The sequence below is a fragment of the Myxocyprinus asiaticus genome, chromosome 18, assembly GCF_019703515.2.
Source record: "Myxocyprinus asiaticus isolate MX2 ecotype Aquarium Trade chromosome 18, UBuf_Myxa_2, whole genome shotgun sequence".
NCBI classification, from domain to species: domain Eukaryota; kingdom Metazoa; phylum Chordata; class Actinopteri; order Cypriniformes; family Catostomidae; genus Myxocyprinus; species Myxocyprinus asiaticus.
In genome coordinates, this window is record NC_059361.1 from 12,763,358 (window position 1) to 12,784,686 (window position 21,329).

The 21,329-nt window shown below is 38.4% G+C and overlaps 2 protein-coding genes across 8 annotated transcripts in view; one reads left to right on the plus strand and one right to left on the minus strand.

Annotated features, from left to right (window-relative positions):
• LOC127455943 (Friend leukemia integration 1 transcription factor-like) overlaps positions 1-21,329 on the plus strand; it is a 37,777-nt gene that overhangs the window by 14,800 nt on the left and 1,648 nt on the right. For 4 of the 7 annotated variants that reach the window (XM_051724134.1, XM_051724135.1, XM_051724140.1 and 1 more), the window contains 5 exons: positions 11,110-11,178; positions 19,847-19,903; positions 20,239-20,301; positions 20,582-20,629; positions 21,150-21,194. In XM_051724134.1, the coding sequence (XP_051580094.1) occupies positions 11,110-11,178; positions 19,847-19,903; positions 20,239-20,301; positions 20,582-20,629; positions 21,150-21,194 (282 nt within the window). The remainder of the gene's footprint in view (positions 1-11,109; positions 11,179-19,846; positions 19,904-20,238; positions 20,302-20,581; positions 20,630-21,149; positions 21,195-21,329) is intronic. The other 3 variants (XM_051724136.1, XM_051724138.1, XM_051724139.1) reach the window with 1 other exon arrangement.
• LOC127455946 (uncharacterized) lies at positions 15,082-19,840 on the minus strand. Its single transcript, XM_051724143.1, has 2 exons — positions 17,760-19,840; positions 15,082-16,273 (listed from the first exon to the last, which is right to left on the minus strand). The coding sequence occupies exons 1-2, from the start codon at positions 18,077-18,079 to the stop codon at positions 15,952-15,954; spliced, it is 642 nt and encodes a 213-aa protein (XP_051580103.1). The 5' UTR covers positions 18,080-19,840; the 3' UTR covers positions 15,082-15,951.

Sequence of the window (21,329 nt, forward strand, 5' to 3'; positions counted from 1 at the left end):
GCAGGGATCCCTTGGATTTGGAGAAAACTAAGTCCACTCATCCACTTGAATACATCAATGCTATCTATAAGCGAAATGTCGTGAGGATACACCGTGTCTGTGCACAGATCATTGTCTAAACTTTGTTTGGGAGCATGGAGTGTTTGCCATAAGCAATACTCACGCTGATCACTCTGAGACTTTGTTTGCACGAAAACCATCGGCACGGCTGCGCATTGGTAAACAGAGGCTTATGTTCGCTATGTGTCCTCTTCAGTTTTTAATGCAATTCGCTTGGATGGCGAGAGCAGCTGGCCCATCCAAACATTATGACAGCAGCTCGGTTCAGAGGTGGGTGGAGTCCCAACAGGGCTGAGCAGTTAAAAAGGTTCTCCTTAAAAAACAGTGATGGATTCAGCTGTGAGGTAATGGGAATTTTATTCCATGGGTGTCAACAGTTTTGTGCTGGTGGCCAGGCTGTGGGCCTGAATACAGGCTTGGAATATAACAGAGAGCCATTGTGAGTTTTAGGGCAGAGCCCAGTCTGTCTGTGAACTGTCAGGTTGTTTTTTGAGGGAACTTGGTCTTGGGAGTTTTCATTAGGGACGATTGCCGCAGGACTGAGCCAGAGCTTATGCGCCGAGCATTGTGGATCTGCCTTCCGCCTCTTTCTTTGATTTAGCCTCTGTGTGTTTTGGAAACAGAAGAAATGGTTCATAATCCTCTGCTCCACCATTTGTATTGCCTTGGAAGGCGTCCCGAGCGAAAATCAAGTAATAATAAAAGAGATGCTCTTGTCCCTTCTACCAGAGGCCTTTCACTCTCTATTCTAAACCAGAAGACATTTTGAGCCTAATCTCATGAAAATTATGTGACAGTGGTGACATTTTTGCAAAATTATAGTACGTTGCTTTATACACATACTGTGTTGTGGCAGTTCCAAGGTGAAATGTCCACTGTGTGAAACTTAAAGCCAGTTGACAACTTAAATGCATACCTCGAGTCTTTAGTGATGCAGGACCTTATTCTACCCTGTGTGCCTCATCCATTTTTTTGGAGTTATGCCCACACCTCTTTAGTATTCCTCAACCTTTCTTGGAAGATTATATATATATATATATATATATAATATACAAATGGCTACTATTTCACAGTGATTTTCTGGACAAATATGGTGAATTATCAGTATCCCATATTCCCGGGCTGCCGATAAGGGGGTACAACTGGACTTTTTGGCCCGGGCCTGGGTATGAGGGGGGCCCGGAGTTGGGGGTCCACAGAAAGGCTATTCCATATTTTAGAGCACATATTAATGCGTTCAGCAGGAGACACGCAAATATAAACGTGGAGACAGTGCACAACCATGAAAGCCATCCGGGTAGTGCACATTGATGGAATAACTGATAAACGCTCTACCTGATTTGTTAGGTGTTGGGTTATAGTTTCTCTGACCAAGCAGGTAACGTTTTCCTGATGAATATAACAGAATCGTCCAATCTGTTATCACTTTTCTCATAAATATAAATGACTCTTCCCCTGCCATCCTCCATTTCACAAATTTGCCAGCGGGTGTGGTGGCCGATGGCTCTGCAATGAAAATGTTAAGTGGCTCAAATATAATTTGATAAAGATGACACAGATGCATCTCTAACCTCCAATATATACAAAGTGGACTTCAAATATAACAGAGATACTAGTGCTATGTTTAATTATCTAAAAAAGACACCTGCTAGAGCTAGTTAGTGATTTTCAACATGATCAGAACAACTTTTTGTGTTTGGACATCTGACCTGGTTGCTGGTCACTCCTTCAAGAATGCAATAGTTACAAAAGCGTTTTAATTTGGAGTACAATGACATCAGAATGCATTCCCATCCTGCACGCTAGTTCATGTGTCCGCCTGTAATCATCTGTACAAGCAGCTGCAAAAGTAGGGGGAACTGACAGCAGCTACAGGTAGTCCAGGCTACACTAAAATATGTTCAGACAGTTACTGTATGTTAACTTTTAGCTATTTTACAGCATGACATATGCCTACCTATTGCTGCACAGTTCAAATAAATAGGTGCTTATGAGAAGATAACATATTGGTTCATGTTTATTCAGTCTGATCAGTTTGAATACAAGACCATGCTCAGACCTTCGCTCATAATTTTGCACTCAGGTGTCAAACAACATACGTGCATATCCATGGCAACCTATAGGACCCCATGCACAGCCTAGCTGGCTATCTAATGCCTGATGACATGTAGTTAATTCAGAGACCTTCTATACCGAGATAACAACTTCCGTGTTTTTAACATTAGAGACAGCGTAATGGTCGGTCAACTAGTGTGTTATGAGAATAAGTCACCGTTTGCAGATACCAGCAATTTTATCATATTAATCTCCACACATATTTCACTCCAAAAGGACTGTTTAGTGTATAACATGTTGAAGATTAGCGGACATGTGGTCAATTAATTAAGTGATGAGCTGTTACCTCACAAAAGCAGTTTATTGAGTGTACTAAAGCATCTCCTACATAGACACTTGTACCCCAGTCAAGTGCAATGCTCTATAAGTTTTGATCAGGCTAAAATACGATTGTAAATGTATATGATTATGTAATGCTAATGTTAAAATATATTGTCTTAGAAGTCATGCGCTATAGTAAAAGCATTTAGATGTCACAAGATAGCATTGTTTGAGGATTTAGATTTAATCATCTGTCGTTATACTCGTGATTTGTGTGAAAGGAAATAAAAGTCATTGTTTTTTGTGCATCTATAGTGTTCATTTCACCAAGAAACCTCCATTTTACAAGTAAAAATCATTTTTGAAAAATGTTGGTATAGTAACGTGTTTCTAGGAGACCAGGTTATACATTTAGGTTCCTTTTCCTGGTTGTAGCTTTAAGAGGACTGCATGTTAACGCAGATTATATGTGTGCACTTATGTGATCATCTGTATGACTCATGTGTCCACTGAAAAAGATGAGTGTTTGGGAATGTAAGTAAAGGCTTTCTCTCAAGTCCTGGGGATTTCAGGGGTTGAAACCAAAGCGGATCTCTCCCTTTTAGTAACACAAACAAACACAATTACACACAACCAGTGAAGCACTCCACAATACAGTCCTGTGGTTTTGCTCACACACTGGTCCTACAAACAAACAAATACACACTGCATCCCTCAGCCTGCTACATGTTTCCTGTCCCCACTGTCTGCAAATGTGACAGTCCACAGCATAATCATTTCATACACATCTGTGTACATGCTGTGGTGTTTAGACAGAGTCTGATTAACATTCCTGTGTGTCATTAAGCCTACGTGTATACACAGCGGAGCAGGGCAGGGATGAGTCCTGCCTCAGGCCACACTGCAAGCATACGCTGACTCATACACAAATACACACATTACTATCATAACAGGCCGATGGTTTATTACAGATTGTTTAAATGCAGAACTGCTGAATATGTGTGGGTGCTGTATGTGGCGATGCTGGTATCATCATGAGGTTTTATTTTGGCTATGCTGTTGGTCACTCATCTAGATTTTTTAAGTGATTACCACCCACTAACCAGTGTGCTTTCAATTTGGGTGCAATCTGAGAATTTGTCAGAATTTCAATGCAGGAGGTGAGCCATGCCCAACTGCTGCCTCTATCTCAACTTCTACACTGTACATACTGTTGTGTGTGTGTGTGGGTGTGTGTGTGTACCTGGGCTACACTATAAAAAAGTGGTAACTTGCAATTGTTACCACAAGGATCTATTTCTTCTTGATCAAACCCATACAAATTATTTTCTTTAATGAAAACTTATTTGTCTAGTTAAATAAATCAGATTACATAACATTTTAATGATGATTTAAACAACTTTACAGCTCAAATAATACGAGTTTTAACAGAAGAATTAAAGTAAGTACTTTTATAAAATTATAAGCTTCACATTTCTGCCTTTAAACCCTCCATAAATTGGCCACATTTCCTTCCATTGTAAGTGTCTCACTGTGACTTCGATTTTTGCTTTTTTTAAAGAAAAGGAAGGATGACTTGAAATTATTTTTTGTGTTAATCAACATTATGCAACAAATGCTGTCATTTGAGCTTAACTTGTATTGAACCCGGAGTATTCCTTTAATCAGTTTTTGTTATTAACTATTTTTTATTGATTCCAATCATAAAACATACAAACACGACATAAAATACAGAATCAATTATTCACATTAAAACCCTCCCCCCAAACATTGTGTCCAATACCTCACACAAAAAGCTCTGAAACCTCAACCAAATTCTTGGATCTTAACACATCCCCAAAAAACATGTTGTGTCCCCGTCTTCTGATTGGCACCAGCAGCAGGTGGGTGTGTCTTTAAGACCCAGCCTATACAATCAAGAGGGGGTCCAACAGAATCGATGCAAAATCTTAAATTGCATCAGATGGACCCTTGCATCTCTAGATGTAGACTTGATGCTTTTTAGAATCCTAGCCCACACTCCCTCCTCCAATACCAAATTTAAATCTTTCTCCCATAATCTCTTGAGAGAAGACGAAGCTCCGTCCCCCAGACTCTGAATTAACAAGGAGTAATACACCAATGCCTCATGACCTTTTCCAGAAACAGTAATCACCACTTCCAGAGTATCTGCCGCTTTAGGGGGGGTGTATACTACTCCCCAAAATAGTACAGAACAGGTGGTCCAGCTGTAATTACCTAAAGAACTGAGATATAGGAATCTTAAAATGTTTAACCAAATTTTCAAAAGATCTCAACACTCCACTCTCATATAGGTCACTGAGTGTAGTAACCCCCCTCACAATCCACTCTGACCAGCAGAAAGGGGACTTATTAATACATCATTTTGGGTTCAGCCATATTCTCGAGGCTATATTTAAATAAATGTCAGAATTAAACACTCTGGACATTTTTGTCCAAACCATGTGCAAATGTGAGATAATGGGGTGTGACTTAACTTTTCCGGTTAGTTTGATAGAAAGGCTTTGCAATGGTGAAATAGGGGCAAGAACTTCCTGTTCAATACAAAGTCAGGGAGGGGCTCTCTCAGGTGGAAGCGACCAATGAGCCAAATGTCTGAGACCGAACACATAATAATAAAACAAAATCTTGGGTAGGCCTAGTCCACCTTTGTCAGTCGGCCTATACAGTTTACTGAAATGTAATCTGGGATATTTACCATTCCAAATGAAGGACTTCGCTATGCTATCAAATAGCTTGAAATAAGAGAGGGGGACTTCTAGAGGGAGAGATTGTAACAGGTAGTTACATTTTGGAATACAATTCATTTTAATAACATGAACCTTCCCAATCATAGATAAATGTAATGAAGCCCACGTCACTCGAAAACCTTTTTATTAAGGGGTCAAAATTAACTCAGACAAATTTGCTGGGAATAAAATGCCCAAATACTTAATGCCCTGAAATCCATTACTGGGCAGTAAGCTGTCAGAGCCAAAGCTTCGGATTTAGACCAATTGACTCTGTATCCTGTGAAATTAGAAAAGGAATTAATAATTCTGTGGAGGCAAGGCATAGATCTAGTGGGGTCGGAGACGAATAATAAAATATAATCTGCGTAAAGCAGAAGCTTATGCACCATACCTCCCGCCACCACCCCTGGAAAATCATCTTCCTTCTTATTGCAGCTGCTGATTTTTCCAGGGCAAGACAGAACAATAATGGGGAAAGAGGGCAACCCTGCCGGGTGCCCATATCCAGAGGAAAATAATCTGAAATGAATCCATTTGTTTGTACCGTCACTACCGGGTGTCTATAAAGTAACTTAATCCATCCAATAAAAGTATTCCCGAACCTGTATATTTCCAAAATCTTAAAAAAATAATCCCATTCTACCATATCAAATGCCTTTTCAGCGTCAAGTGAGATTTCCGTGACCAGAGTCTGATCATTCACCACTGACAACATAATATTGATGAAACGCCTAATGTCACAGAAGAGCTGCAGCCCCAAATAAACCCCACCTGATCTATATGTATAAGAGATGTCATAACTTTACTTAATCGGTTAGCCAGAATGTTTGAAAATATTTTAACGTCTAGCTGGATCAGGGAAATTGGACGATAACTCTTACACTTGCTTGGATCTTTGTCCTTTTTAATAATCAGATTAATCCGGGCTTGTGTCATGGTTGGCGGAAGGTTTCCATTCTTTAATGATTCTGTATACACTTCTAACAAAAGTGGGGCCAATTCTGTAGCATAAGATCTAAAAAACTCAGCGGCAAAGCCATCTGGCCCCGGAGCCTCGCCAAGCTCCTCCAAGTTTATCTCAGAATCAAGATCATTTTTTTTGCTCAGTTGTCAGTTTAGAGAGCTCTAATGGTTCCACAAAATTTCTAATATCTTCATCAGTAGATGAAGACGTGGAACTATAGAGATCAAGATTCTTTAAAAGCATTCATATTAATGGCCGAGGTAAAAATTTCACCACCAGCAGAATTCACTGAGGGAATGGTAGAAAAAAACTCTCTGTTCTTTATATATCTAGCCAAAAGCTTCCCTGCTTTGTCCCCCAACTCAAAGTATGACTGTCTTGCCCTGAATAGCAAAAACTCCACCTTCCGTGACAAAATAGTATTATATCTGTTATATCAATCAGGTCAATTCTCTGAGGCCATCAGACGACATTCGGCGCTTCAGCTGTGCCTCGGCACTTTTAATATTCCCTTCCAACTCCACAAGTTCTCGTGCTTTGGATTTTTTGATGAATGAGGCATACTGTATGATGCTTATGGAACAGAGTGTATCGAATCTCACCGGAGATTCTCGCCGTTCACACGTCCGACCCTCGCATGGCACCACACGACTCTCCCCCTTTAATAATTTTTAAATAAAACCAGATAGGTTTTATTTTTAGATTTTTCACTAAGCACATTTTGTAGGTTACCTGACAAAACTTTTTTTACAGTGTCGAAAGGCCACAGAATGAAAGATTCCTTGGGTGTGCACATAGGCAATCGTAAGCACACATACACACAAAGAAACTTTACGTATCTCTTTACAAAGGCCAATGACATGACACTCATTTGTTCATCTATTAAGTTTTCAAAAACACGTTAAATATGTAGTTCATATATTGACTTTAATTGACTTTAATATATATACTGTACATCTTTTATGATAAATGTCTATTCAGTTTCCTAATTAATATTAATTTTGATAATAATAAAAAATAAAAAGTCCCATTTGGGGGGGGGGGGATGTCAATTAGTTTGGCATAATCTTTAATAGCTTATTCCGAAAAGTAATCTGCTAATCGGTTTTGTTTTACAATAACATTTGTATTTGAAACACTTTTGACTTGCAAATCAAAGTCAGTAAATTTGTTCGACTTCAACAGCACCTTGGCTTACCGATCGGCAAAATTTGAAAGGAGTTGAAAAGAGAGCAGTCAAACTTTGCGCTTCCCTTCATGTGTTGAACCTACATCAGTCACGACAGATCACGTGATGTTTGCTTTCTTTATTACAGACGTAGTGGAAGCTATAGAAATGCAGATAGACAGATGCTCGAATTTTACAAATAATAACCAGAAACACTATTCATTTGAATTTGTTACCTGCTGCTTAATACAGTGCCTATGTGTACAAGAAGAAAGTCTGAAATAAGTCTATATTATTTTAATACCAATAAAGGTTTTTTGAATAATTTTGAATTATTTTTTACGAATAAACATGATATATAAAATTAAGATTACATAAAAAGAGAATTGTACTGTTATAAAAATAAGGATTTGTGAGAGTTTAGCCAAACTGAAGGTGTCAGAATAAACACATTGCTAATGGTGTACTACCATATACTCTTTCTGCTATAAGCTGGTATGGCAGAAGTAGTAAAAGTAGTATGCCATTTCGAACTCAGCCTATGAAATGTATGTCATCTTTGTCATCGGAGAGTCTGGCCAATCGCATTTAAGCTGTGTCATCATCAGAGCTTGTGCAGCTGCTTTGGAGCACCTGCAGCGGCTGACCCAGCCAGCTGGTCTCGATTCACTCTCAAGGTTCTTTGATGGCATACGTCATGATGACTCGGCCTTAGTGCCGACTAAAGTCGGACAAAATTCTAACCGACATGCAATGCTTTAAGTCAGGCGCCAGTTGGTCTTCGCAGTGTTACATGAAGTCAAACACACCTAATGTAATAGCCATCACATGACTGAAAATCCATAAAACAGCAAATAATATCCCAAAGGAATAACTGATTAATCACAGCACTTATAAATGCATTAATTATATTTCTAAAAACGTTTTTTTTTTCTAAGGCTCACATCATTTCAAACTGGAATTTAAAAAAATTCTAAAACATACATTTCAAATTAGTTTTTTAAGAAATGTGTTCTTATTCATCATCTTGGATATCCTTATATATACCATTGACCTACAAACACAGCAGTCGTTACAGTCAATGCTGGAGGTCTGGCGGAATGAGACAGAGTGGCCACAGTGTTAATTCCGAGTTGGATATTCAGAGACCGTTGATGGTTTACACAGACCATAAACATATGGACATCTTATTCTCTCTTTCTCTCTCTCGTTCTCTGTTTCCCACATAATTTTATTGATATTTCCTCCCATTTGTAATGGATTATTATTTGAGTCGTACTATTCGGCATGTTCCACAGTAGTGCCTTGAGTTATGTGTTTCTGTACTACTGTACAACCTTTTGTGTTTTTATACCATAAATAGGTCAGCTTAGCAAGGTTTGAACCTATGTCAAGTGATCTTAGCACCTCTATGCACTATTGTTGTCACATTGGTTCTTCCCCCAGTACTCTGTGTTGATGGGAATTTGTGGTCCATGGCTAAGAGAGAGTATAGGGGCATGGTGTAGGGTATTACGCATATATGTTGTGTAATGAGAATTAATACAAAAAACCAGACCAACAACAAATGGAATTCAGAGAGTTTTAATCTAAACCATTCTAAAGCATCCAGATCTTACAGGGGAGCAACGTGAACTGCAGAAACATTAGCACACATACAATTGCACACAAAATTAAGCTGGCACTTAACAAAAACGTTGTAGTACAAAAGCTTTAACGATGTATGTGTAAAAATTCATTGCATTTAGTCATGTTTTTATCTGGGGTCTCTGAAACCCCAAACATTAGTAATGTAACATTTGGTGACTCCAGCCAGGTCTCCTAAGCAACCAAATTGACCCAGTTGCTAGGGAGGGTAGAGTCACATGGGGTAACCTCCTCGTGGTTGCTATAATATGGTTCATTCTAGGTGTGGCGCATGGTGAGTTGAGCGTGGATGCTGCGGTGGATGGCGTGAAGCCTCCACATGCTATGTCTCCGTGGCAGCGCACTCAACAAGCCACGTGATAAGATGCGCGGGTTGACGGTCTTAGATGTGGAGGCAACTGGGATTCGTCCTCCGCCACCCGGATTGAGGCGAATCACTACGCGACCACGAGGACTTAGAGTACATTGGGAATTGGGCATTGCAAATTGGGAAAAAATTAAAAAAAGTAATGTAACATTTGACATGGCTGATCTATGATGGATGTTATCAAGGTGAAATTGTATTTATGATAAGTTCTCTTTAAGAGTAGAAAAAGTAATTAACTATCAGATGTTTTCTTTTCTTTTTTTTTTTTTTTTTTTTTTTGTTTTGTTCCAGAACGGAGTTGTTTTCTTTATTTTTCTCATTTATTTTTCTTTACAAGTATTGCTTTCTTTTTCTCTTCCACGTGGATGTGTGGGGGTTTATTTTTGTATGGGAACAGCAGTCTTTGATTGCTGTGTGGGGATCGCACCCCACACAAAGGCTGCCCTGTTCTGTGGCCCCAACACCAGTGCTTAGGGGGGTTAGGAGCCTGGAGGTTAAAATATGTGTTCAATGCTCTCTCCTCCCCCATAAAACATACATTCACACAAGCACACATTTATATTTTAAAACATCTTACCATCTCCTCTGAACTGATAAAAAAATACAAAAGAATCACCTGACTGCTACACGTTCCTTTTGCTCATTCAGAAAAGAGATCATCCCCCATTTAGTGTCTGCTAAAAATCCCACCGCACCATCCATAGTAGGAAGACTTGTGTTTTGCCAGTGCAATTTTCCTTCTGTTTTCTTTTGTGCTGATTTATGAGTTAAGCAGCTAAAATTAAGAGAGAGCTTCAAGACAAGCCTGTGATAGATCACTGGAAACACTCTAACAGCACATGAATGGCTTGCTATGAACACAGTGCAGATTGTGTTTGGATTTTGATGCTTCTGGATTAAAAAACAGAAGAGGCTTGTGTGTAATGAAATAAACATTGAAATACAGTGGTAAATTATGTGCCTTGATAAAAAAATGCATTTGACTTGTTACAATGTAGTTACATAGTTATTACATATTTACAAACCTCAATTGGAAATCTCAACTGTTCTATAAGTACAAATCCCACGGCCAAACGTTTTTCACAAATGCTAACGTTATGGCAATAACTTAAAATAAAATAGCAGTTTCGAAAATGTTATAAAGTATTTATACAATAGTTTACCAATACTGTTCTACTGTTGCAGTGGAAAATATTCTTAATCTATTTGTCTTAATTTTCAATAAAAACATCTAAAGATCCTTTATAAAAAGGTGCGTATGAGACAAAATGCTATAAAATAGACTTTAGACATGCTTTTAGAAAATGTACACAATACTGGATAAAAGTATTTTGTATTGTTTCATTGGCAGATTTGTTCACATGTTTTAAGCATACATGGTCCCACTTTATATTACTACTATGTACTTAAACATTTGACACAATGAACTTATTATGTACATACATGTTGTTGCATTGTAGTTACATTTAAAGAACTTGCATTTAATTACATATGTAGTTAAACTGTGAACTTTACCTCTAACCCTAAACCTAACCCTAACCCAACCCTTACTCTGAAACCTCACTCTAACCCCATAAACCCAACCCTAACCCTAACCCTACAAATATGAATCTTATGAAAATGTTGCAGGTCAACATTAAGTTACACAGTAAATACATTGTATTGTATGTATTTTAATGTTAATACATAGTAGTTAAAGACACCTAATATAAAGTGTGGCATACACCTTACTGACAACTGTCTGACAACCATGTTTTGTTGTTTTCTGTTTCAGGCAGCTCATCAATATCTTACAACACACCATCTCATACTGACCAGTCTCCTCGCCTGGCTGCCAAGGAAGGTATTACTAAGCACATACTGTATACTGATTTAAATCAAAATATTGTTTTCCACTTTTTGCACGTATTCAATAATTCAATTTTCACTGGAAATCTTCACTCTTTAATTTCTGCCTCCATGGGTTACTTATTCTAAAACACAAAAGGCACATTACATGAACAATGCATATGGATATGAAAAAGTGAGTCCAATCATTTCACTAAAATAATGACATTGCAGAGTGTTTAGTTGGCCCCTGTGGACTCTTTCCATCTTCCTCTGTATAACAGAGCAATGCGCCCAGCAGGTGCTGTCTTTGTGTGGCACAAATAAAAAGTTTCAACTATTCAGTTTCCACCTGAACACAGACAGCAGAGGGGCTCTCATCACAGGGAGACAATTAGCAAGACAAAATCCACGTGCCTAACTGGACAAAACCTGCATCAGAGCTTTCAGAAGAGAGAGAGAGAGACAGGGACACAGAGAGCAAGGGTAAAGAGACAGGTGTCTCTGTGTATAATACAGGAAAGAGAGAGAAAATCTCATTCTTGAAATGAAACATGTACAAATTATGTGTTATTGGTAGACATGTGTACCACAATAACAGTGAATTTAGGGACATTGTTGTTTTCTCTTAAGTGTCCATTTGAGTGACCTATACTGATTTTATACCATAAAAGCATTGGACATTTGCTTTAAAGGGTGCATTCAATTTTATTATATAAGGGCAGTACAAAAATATTTCTTAGTCTCCACTGTAGTGTGCCTCAAATAGGTCTATGTTTCAAAAGCTAGAGAGATACCAACCTTGTTAGTATTTTTAAGCATCATAGGCATGCTCCTGACACAAAGATAGATTGTAATTGAAAGCAGCAGTTTACTCCTTTGGAAAGCTTATTTTAGCCAGAATTTGAGGTAGAATTGTGTGTATCCCTCGGATATGGACATCCAACAATGCATTGCAAAGATGCTCTTTAGAACATTCAAATCATCTGCTTTTGCACAAACCTGTGGAGTCCATGCCAGCTTGAGTGCATGCTGTCATTATAACAAAAGTGGGACATACCCAACACTAAGAAATTCTCAAATTTATGTAAATGTTCCAATTAAACTTTAAACTCAAATTGTTATGTTATTAATCTAATTTGTAATGTAAAATCTTGTTTGGAATTAGAAAAGGGCATTTTCACAAGTGGTTTCAGACTTTTAGACCCCATTGTCACCCAATATTCATATGTACTATATCCTGTATATTCTTGTGCTTATTTGACTATAGTTTAGCTAGCAATATGCTAACATCAAATCAACTGTATGCATTAGTATGTATAAGGTGTGCTAATCATATGAAGTGTAAGTGGCTGAAGAGGTTGCTACCTGTTAAAAGTATCACTTTAAATGAAGTTGCATTACAGTCAGTTTTAAAGAGTGGTGTCTGGCATAAGGTTTTATTGTAGATTGTTGTTCTGTTGAGAATACTCTAAGACTTAAATAACCAACAGAGATAACATGCAACGATTGCCTTGACTCATTTGCCTAACTCAGTTTACTTGTGTACTTTCCACTGATGACTCAAGATACATATCCAAATTAAATCAAGCTCTCAAAGTCATCAAGGAAATTGTTTTCCATAAACCATTTAAGTAAACATTTGACAGTCTCTCTGGAGAATGGACCACTTTGGGCATTCCCACTTCAGAAAGCACAAGGCTGCAATAACATTGATAGCTGTGAAATCCTGAGTGAAAGCAGTGCTATCTGGGTAAGACCAGAGGACCAGCTATCCTGATAAAAGCCAGAAGTCAGACCACCTGTTCTGTACTCAGAGCCAACAGACACATATTAGGGTCATTAGTACAGTGGGCTTGAAGATAAGATAATGACGAAAGGACTGCAAGACATCTGACCCCCCTTCTCTCAATTGTCAGTCATGATATAGCACTACACAACTGCTTATGCAATGTGATGGACAGACCCAGAAGAGAAAAGCTTCATGAGAAATGGTCTTTGTGTAAGAGCACATAAGTACAATGGTATTAAAGTTTCCATGCTTGTCTGTGCTGATTAGTGCTAGTTTGTTGCTGGTCTAGTTGGTAGACCATCATAGCTGGTCGACGAGCATGGTCTTTTTGATGTAGCTGGTTGACCGAGGAAGGTTTGCTGATTAAATCAGTTTAAAAGCTTGAAAGGGACACCAGCATACCAGCATCCTATGCTGGGGAATAGTATCCTGTGGCAGGGCGAAGGGCGGGGCCGGGTCGTGATTCCGCACACCCGGCCACTAATAAGGCTGATTAAGCCCGAGAGGAATAAAGCCGACCAGAGACGGCAGTGCGACAGAGAGAGAGAGAGAGAGTTACAGACAACTGTCCAACACCTGTGTGTGTTTTCTTTTAGGTTTATTTTATTATTAAAACATTATTTATATTATCAAGCCGGTTCTCGCCTCCTCCTTTCCACTGAATGCGTTACATATCCAAAACCAACATAGTCTCATGACAACTTATTAATAATAATTCATTTGTCATGTCCGAAATGTAATATACTGTATTGTATGACTTTTATTCCCATAGAGACCAACCAAACAACAAACAGAATGTAAAAACGATAAAATGCAGGCATTAAATTTGAGCTAGTGTCCTATCCAACACTTTATTTTAATAAAGGAAAAATCAGTAGACACATTTGGTTACTCATTTTCTATGTATTTATTTATGCATTACAATTGACTGATATACACTGATCAGACATAATATTGTGTAGGTCCCCTTCGTGCCACCAAAAACAGCACCAACATGCATCTCAGAATAGCATTCTGAGATGCTATTCTACTCACCACAATTGTACAGAGCGGTTATCTGAGTTAGCGTAGACTTTCATTTCGAACCAGTCTGGTCATTCTCTGTTGACCTCTCTCATCAACAAGGCATTTCCATCCGCAGAACTGCCAATCACTGGATGTCTTTTGTTTTGGCACCATTTGGAGTAAATTCTAGAGACTGTTGTGTGTGAAAATCCCAGGAGATCAGCAGTTACAGAAATACTCAAACCAGCCCCTCTGGCACCAACAATCATCCATGCGATTGTCTAATCAGCCAATCATGTGGGAGCAGTGCAGTGCATAAAATCAGCAGATACTGGTCAGGAGCTTCAGTTAATGTTCACATCAACGATTAGAAGAGGGAACAAATTTGATCTCAATGATTTGGACTGTGGCATGATTGTTGGTGCCAGATGAGCTGGTTTGAGTATTTTTGTAACTGCTGATCTCCTGGGATTTTCATGCACAACAGTCTCTAGAAAGTGCCCAGAATGGTGCCAAAAACATCCAGTGAGTGGCAGTTCTGCAGATGGAAATGCCTTGTTCATAAGAGAGGTCAACAGAGAATGGCCAGACTGGTTTGAACTGACAAAGTCTACGGTAACTCAAATAACCACTCTGTACAATTGTGGTGAGAAGAATAACATCTCAGAATGCTATTCTGAGATGCGGGTTGGCGCTGTTTTGGCGGCACGAGGGGGACCTACACAATATTAGGCAGGTGGTTTTAATGTTGTGGCTGATTGGTGTATGTCAATAAGCTTCCCTGCTCTTGTTCAAAATCCATTGTTTTCTTTCTTCCGTAGTACACAAAAGCAATGCTGGTCTTTTCAACAGGGAAAACAAATTATTACATGAATTCCTTCTTTTGTACATTGTACAAGTGTCACTGAATATGATACTGTATTTACTGTATTTAGTTGGTGATCCATAAACCTTCCTTTAAGTTTAATCCAAGAAAGGAAACATTTTAAAATTGTAATATATATATATATATATATATATATATATATATATATATATATATATATATATATATATATATATATTTCCATTTAACAGCTCTGCATCTTTCAGTAGAAGATTAAAATCTTGATAGGACAATTTATTGGCTGGCTCTATTTTCACTTACTCTTTTATCCTATGCCAATAGATTCTAGGGCAATTTCACACAGGAAGTTAAAGTTTAATACAGATTAATACTCTACTTACTACAATTAATATTATATTACACTGATCTAAACTGTAGATCTTGTGTTTACTACCCTATGAATCACAATCAGTACAATCACAGTATATAACCTCAAACATTCAAATTTCCATATTAAATGTTGTGTTAATAACTGCTCAGATTAACATATATGACCAATCTTAGTCAAAACTGTTCACAATAGAATCTCACAGATCTTTTGGTGAAAAATGCCTATATACGTTGAACTTTGGAGCATACTGTTTTAAAACTTGTCTAGACGACTGGCTGAGCCAGGATCTTGTTTTGACTAGGAGAGAGCCAGCCTGGTCTCTCGAGAAGACACCACACCCAAAGTAAAGCAGAGCAGAGTGAAGCTCAGATCTCTGAGCACTGCACAGACTGAGAACACAATGGTTTAAGCAAGATAATACTCATGTATGTGTGCATTGGGTCTTTATGGAAGAAAACTGGACTCTGTCCTAATGCATACTGTACATTACTGACAGTGAAGCAAATCAAAATTATGGCCCCTGAATCAGGGTAGGAGAAATAAAAAACAAAACAAAAGCATCTGACCGGTTCTATCTGTATCCAAGATGCACGTCTGTCTCTTGTTTCACAGTTGAGTTCTGATGTGATTGAATTAGGGTTTCAGGCCCCACTTCCCCTTCTCTACATTATTTCAAATTTGAGAGCTGGTGGCGATATCTGTCAGTTTTTCCCACTGTTATTTTTTATTTTTTTAAAGAGTGAAGCTTCTCTCCTCCACAAGTTCCTTCACTCTATCAGACAGTAGCAATGGCCACCACCATTGTTTTCTTTTCAAATGCCGATGATGTGTTCCGTCTGCGCTCTCTCTCTTTCTCTCTCTCTCTCTCTCTCTCTCTTACTCTCTCTTCCTTCTCCATTCTCCCCATCGGTTTGTGACCTCTCTTCTGCTCCTGGCTGCTGTGTGTTTTTTCATGGCAGAGGGGGATGAAAAAACGAGGGAAAAAAGGCCAGTAAAACAAAGAGAGGTTGTGTGAGCAGACTCTGCAGGCAGGAAACGTAACTCTCTCAGGACTCTCTCTCTCTCTCTTTTTCTCGGGCCTGGACTCCAGATCAGATCTGACAGACATTGAGAGAGTGAGGGATGGAACATTGTTAGAGGGAAAGAGTGAGTGTTTTAGAATAGAGGATGACAGAAGATTTAAAAGAGTGACATTAAATGGACAGCAATGTTTGCCCAACCCGGTCTCATGACAAGTCGCAATAATTAGTATGACATTAGCTCATACAAAAACGTATGACTTGTGCTCCCATATAGAGAAAAATGAACAAACCAACAAATATTTCTCATTGATTATTAAAATTTTCCCCAAGTTTAACCCCTAACCATAAAGTCTAACCCAAACCCTAAACCGAACCGAGTTTTTAATAGGAATATAACTTTTGTGTACCACAGAAGAAAGAAAACATCGATTTGGAACAAGAGGAGGGAAGCGAATTACAGGTTATTGACATCCATCAGTCAATTGTATTGCATAAATAAATATGGAATGAGTAACCAAATGTGTTCATGTTGAAATTCTGTTTGTTGATTGGTTGGTCTAAAAGTTATACCTTTTCATAGGAGCCAAGTCATTCGACATCTTACGAGTTCGCCATCTTTTTGGTGGTATGTTGGGATAGCTGTTTCAGTATTTATAGCAAAAATATATAGTGTCATTCAACAATAGTTTATAGTGACCATGGCTGTCAAGATTGAATTGGACAAACAGACACCACTAAAGCACCCCATAAAAGTAGTCCATATCACTCACTTACTATATTTGAAGTCCTCTGAAGCTATATGATAGCTTTGTGTGACAAAATATGGAAATGTAGGTCATTATTGACTGAACGAAATCTTAAAAAAGATAAAAAGGAAATAGATCACTGATGAAACTGTATCACATTGTGCTGAATAAATAAGTCTTTGATTTTGAATGTCTTTAGATGTAATTCTTATGTCTGCTCAGTTAATTGCTGCTGTGATGGATTTAATGATAACCAGGAGCAATGAAATTCTTGCTCTTAATTTACAGGAGTCTGAGATGCTTTTAAAGATTAGCATATTCCTTTCTCTTGGATACTGCCTTTGCTGAGAAATGCTGGCTGGAGATATTGTTATGATTTTGAAACGTGGGCCGTGTCGTTTTATCAGCACTTTCCAAACTAAACATTTTTCTTCGTCCTCAGAGGTTAATGTCTCATAGTTCCACCCACAGCTTGGATGATGTTTCAACTACAATCACCAGCAGAGGGCACTGTTATGTCATACTTGCGGAAGTATTGGGCCCCATTTAGGTTTGATAGAGGGCACACAGAAATCCATTATCCATTAAAAATAGAGGTGTGTACTGAAGCTTTAACACTCAGGACAGTCATTACACAAAGATTACTGCAATTTCAAAGACATAATTCCAGTATACTATTATTGGGGCCAGCATTTCTTGACCATCCCTGACAGTTTCATAAAATGGAGTTAATTAACAGAGGTTCAGGAGGAGCATGTTAATTTTAATCTGAAAAATCACAGCCCACGAGCAGGAATATATAAGCCACTGCTTACCTGCTTCCTGTGACAATTCTCCTGACATTTTCCCTGTTCGATTGCTTGCTGGGCTTACCCATTCGAATGCCATGAGCTCTCTCTCTCAATAGAGCAGTCTCCCATTCGAATCGCAATGTGAGCCCTCCCTTTCGAACGCAGCGTGACCAACTCTCGTTCTCATTCTCCCCATTCGACTGCTTGCTGGGCTTACCCGATCGAATGTCGTGAGCGCTCTCTCTCTCTATAGAGTAGTCTCCCGTTCGAATCGCAATGTGAGCCCTCCCTTTCGAACGCAGTGTGAGCCAACTCTCATTCTCACCTTCCCCGTTCGAACGCATGCTGGGCTTACCCGTTCAAACTCCGTGAGCTATACCTCTCTCTCTTAGAACAGTCTCCCGTTTGAATCGCAGTGTGAGCCCTCCCTTTCGAATGCAGCACGAGCCAACTCTCATTTTCACCTTCCCTGTTCACATACCGTGAGTCCACCCACTTTTACGACGAGTGGTGGTCTCTCGTTCAAATCGCAGTGTAGCCCTCTCGACCAGCCATCGTACAAGAACGCACCTTCAAACAAATGCTTAAATCACTCCCTCTATACAGATTTTGGGGGGAAGAACGATTCAGAAGCATCCGCCAAGCCAATTTACCAAATAGAATTGTTGCTGGCTTGCCGTACTAAATACTTCCTGCCATAGTCATAGTCGAGTCTCGAGCTCCGAGCCCTCCAGTATACGGACAGCAAGCCAGATACGTTTACTGCTTCAACACAAGATTACATTAACATACGAACTACTGAAATACAGTAGTATGGTAAAGTCTTTCTTTATATGGTCTTAGTGCCACTCTAAGCCTTAGAGGAAGCTACTCTGTAACCCAGGCCAAAATTCGAACCACAGAGTCTAGGGTATATAGAAAATTTGGCTAGTCATTTGTTAATATCCGTTTGGAAGTAAGGGATCAGTGCTGTGCTTCAGGCATGATGGGACAGTTTTAAGGGCACATTTGAGTGACTGAGGCATGCATAAGAAACACACATGAATCTTCCTCTGATACAAACTCTTGACATTTTGCTATGAGACTATACTGTATGGTGTTGCCATATGACAACATAACGTTTTCTATCACTATCCCACTATTTGGAAAATGATTGAATTGTTGGAAACAAAAAAAGAAAGAAACAAAGAAACAAAGAAAGAATAAATAAAATGCTGGTTTTAGGACACATGACACATGCACCTCAAATTGCACCAAAAAAATAATAAATAAATAAATAAATATTTTGTTTTCTGCATCTTTGATAAGTTAAATAGATGTTGTTAATGGATCAATAATATTAGTTGTTTATTAATCTGAAGGTGTTTATAATAATATTGTTGTATTTGTGCATAAGAATAAAAAAAAAATCATTTCTGTTTAATGTGTTCCAAAGAAATGCATACAGCTTTGTTCTACTGAAAGGGAAAGAAAAGAAAGCATTTTGTTATTGAGCTATTTTATGAAAATAAATAAATATATAATTGTGGAAATTATTCCATTATTAGAACATAAGCAGTATGAGAGCTATGATATTGATATGTTTTATCTGTTTAATTGCTTTAGAAAAAAATTAATCATTTTCTGCTAATATGCCGAAGTGCTCAAAATGGGCTTGCAATTTGTGGTTCTGTGAGATCTCTAAAAACAGATGGAAACTGATGACTATTATGTTCTTACATCCAAAGAGATTATAACTGCAATCCTGACATCATTATTATAGGTTGCTCAGTGTTTGTGTGTTCTTGCGTGAGTCTGTGTACTACATGTGTTGAAAAGTTGGTCAGATACAACCAAACAGCTCTAGCACAGCTCTATGTCCATTCTTTCAAACACACGCACACACAAACACACATTTTTGAGTGTTTAAAAAAAAAGAGAGAGAGAGAAACAAAATATGCACAAGTCTTCTCAGGCAAGAACATCGACTGGGATATAAACCATTAACACTTGAATCATTCTGAGATTTTGGAAAAACAATAGCAGCTTTTCAGTTACTCATGAAATATGAAAGTTACTAAAAAGTTACTTTCTGTCTTGTAAATTTACAAAATAAATGATCTTTTCTCCAGATGCATCTTATGATGCTGTACGGAGGGCAGGCTGGTCAAACATGCACAGTGGAAAAGGTGAGTGTCGTTGCAACAGCTGCCAAAAAGTAGATCTTGATTCAGATACTTTTTTTTTTATTTAGACACATATCAGCTCCAATATTCTTGATTCTGAGGTATCTATACTCTACTCTGTACATTACGGACAGAGCATTAGCCCAGACACAGATGGTCAGTCTTTAGTTTAGGGACACAGGAAACTAAAGAGGCCAATTAAGTACTTAGCAGTTTGGACAGCTAATGCCCCCGGATTTCTTTGGACCAAGACTGATGTGTCTGCTCACCTAGACTAACGAACGTAACTTTTTTCTCATTTTTCTGTCGCTTTCCCTCTCTTTCTTTCCATTTCTCAGGCTCTCCGACAGTGGTCTCTCAGAACGTGTCCAAGAGCACTGAGCAGGCTCGGCCTCAGCCAGGTAACCTGACATTCTATGCCACAAGCATACACACTCATCCAAAAACATATTTACATTTATGCATTTGGCAGACATTTTTATACATACAATGCATTTGGGGTATACAATTTATCAGTCAAAGCATTCTCTGTGAATTTTAACCCATGTCCTTGGCATTGGGAGTGCCATATTCTACCAGTTAAACTGCAGGAGCTGAAGTCAAGTAATGAGAACGTGGAAATGATAACATGGTATTGGTAACAAAATGGTAACATACAGACTCATTTCATTTTCATCTTAGACCCTTACCAGATATTGGGACCCACTAGCAGTCGACTCGCCAATCCAGGTAAAAAACAAAAAGGCTTACTTTATTTGAGATACCTTGTGTCTTAAAGGAATGCTCCAGGTTCAATACAAGTTAAGCTCAATTTACAGTATATATGGCATAATATTAATTACCACAAATATATATATAGGACGACTGCACCACCTTTAGTGAGCCGCTGGTGCCCCCCTTTACATGACGCCCCTATGCATTGCATACCTTGCATATATGGTTCTTGCGCCTCTGGGGCTGCCAGTACATTAACAGTTAAAATACACACTGTGTATGACAAAAGTATAGCCAGAAGATTTAAAAAAAAATCTTGTTGTTCAGTTTACCTAATTGAAATAAACTAAAGCAACACAATTCTAGAACATTTTGTCACAACTTGATTCACTGCGTTCTATCCAATAAAATGTTTTAAATTGAAGTTTACCTAATTCATTTGAGTTTGGACTACATAAATAAATTTTGTAGCATTGATGAAACTGGGCAGGTTTGTTCATGTTTAATTTTCTATTATATTGCTTTATTGTATTAGGCTGGAGTTTTGGGGGTTACTATTCTGGTGAAGATTGGTGCTTAGGTTGAGTATGGACTTTCACTTTCAAGTGATGTTTGATTTGAGAGCTGCTTTGCTCTATTAGCAGTTGCTATCAAATTGACCGTGCAACAGATTCACTTTCCTTACACTTGCTCACCTGACATTTACTAATGATTA

Bases quoted from the DNA above. Each gene is read 5' to 3' on its own strand.
- LOC127455946 (XM_051724143.1), bottom strand. From the start codon at position 18,079: ATGCGTTCGAACGGGGAAGGTGAGAATGAGAGTTGGCTCACACTGCGT. The intron at 16,274-17,759 runs GTAAGCAGTGGC...AATGTCTGTCAG, and splicing joins AGAATTGTCACAGGAAGCAG to ATCTGATCTGGAGTCCAGGC.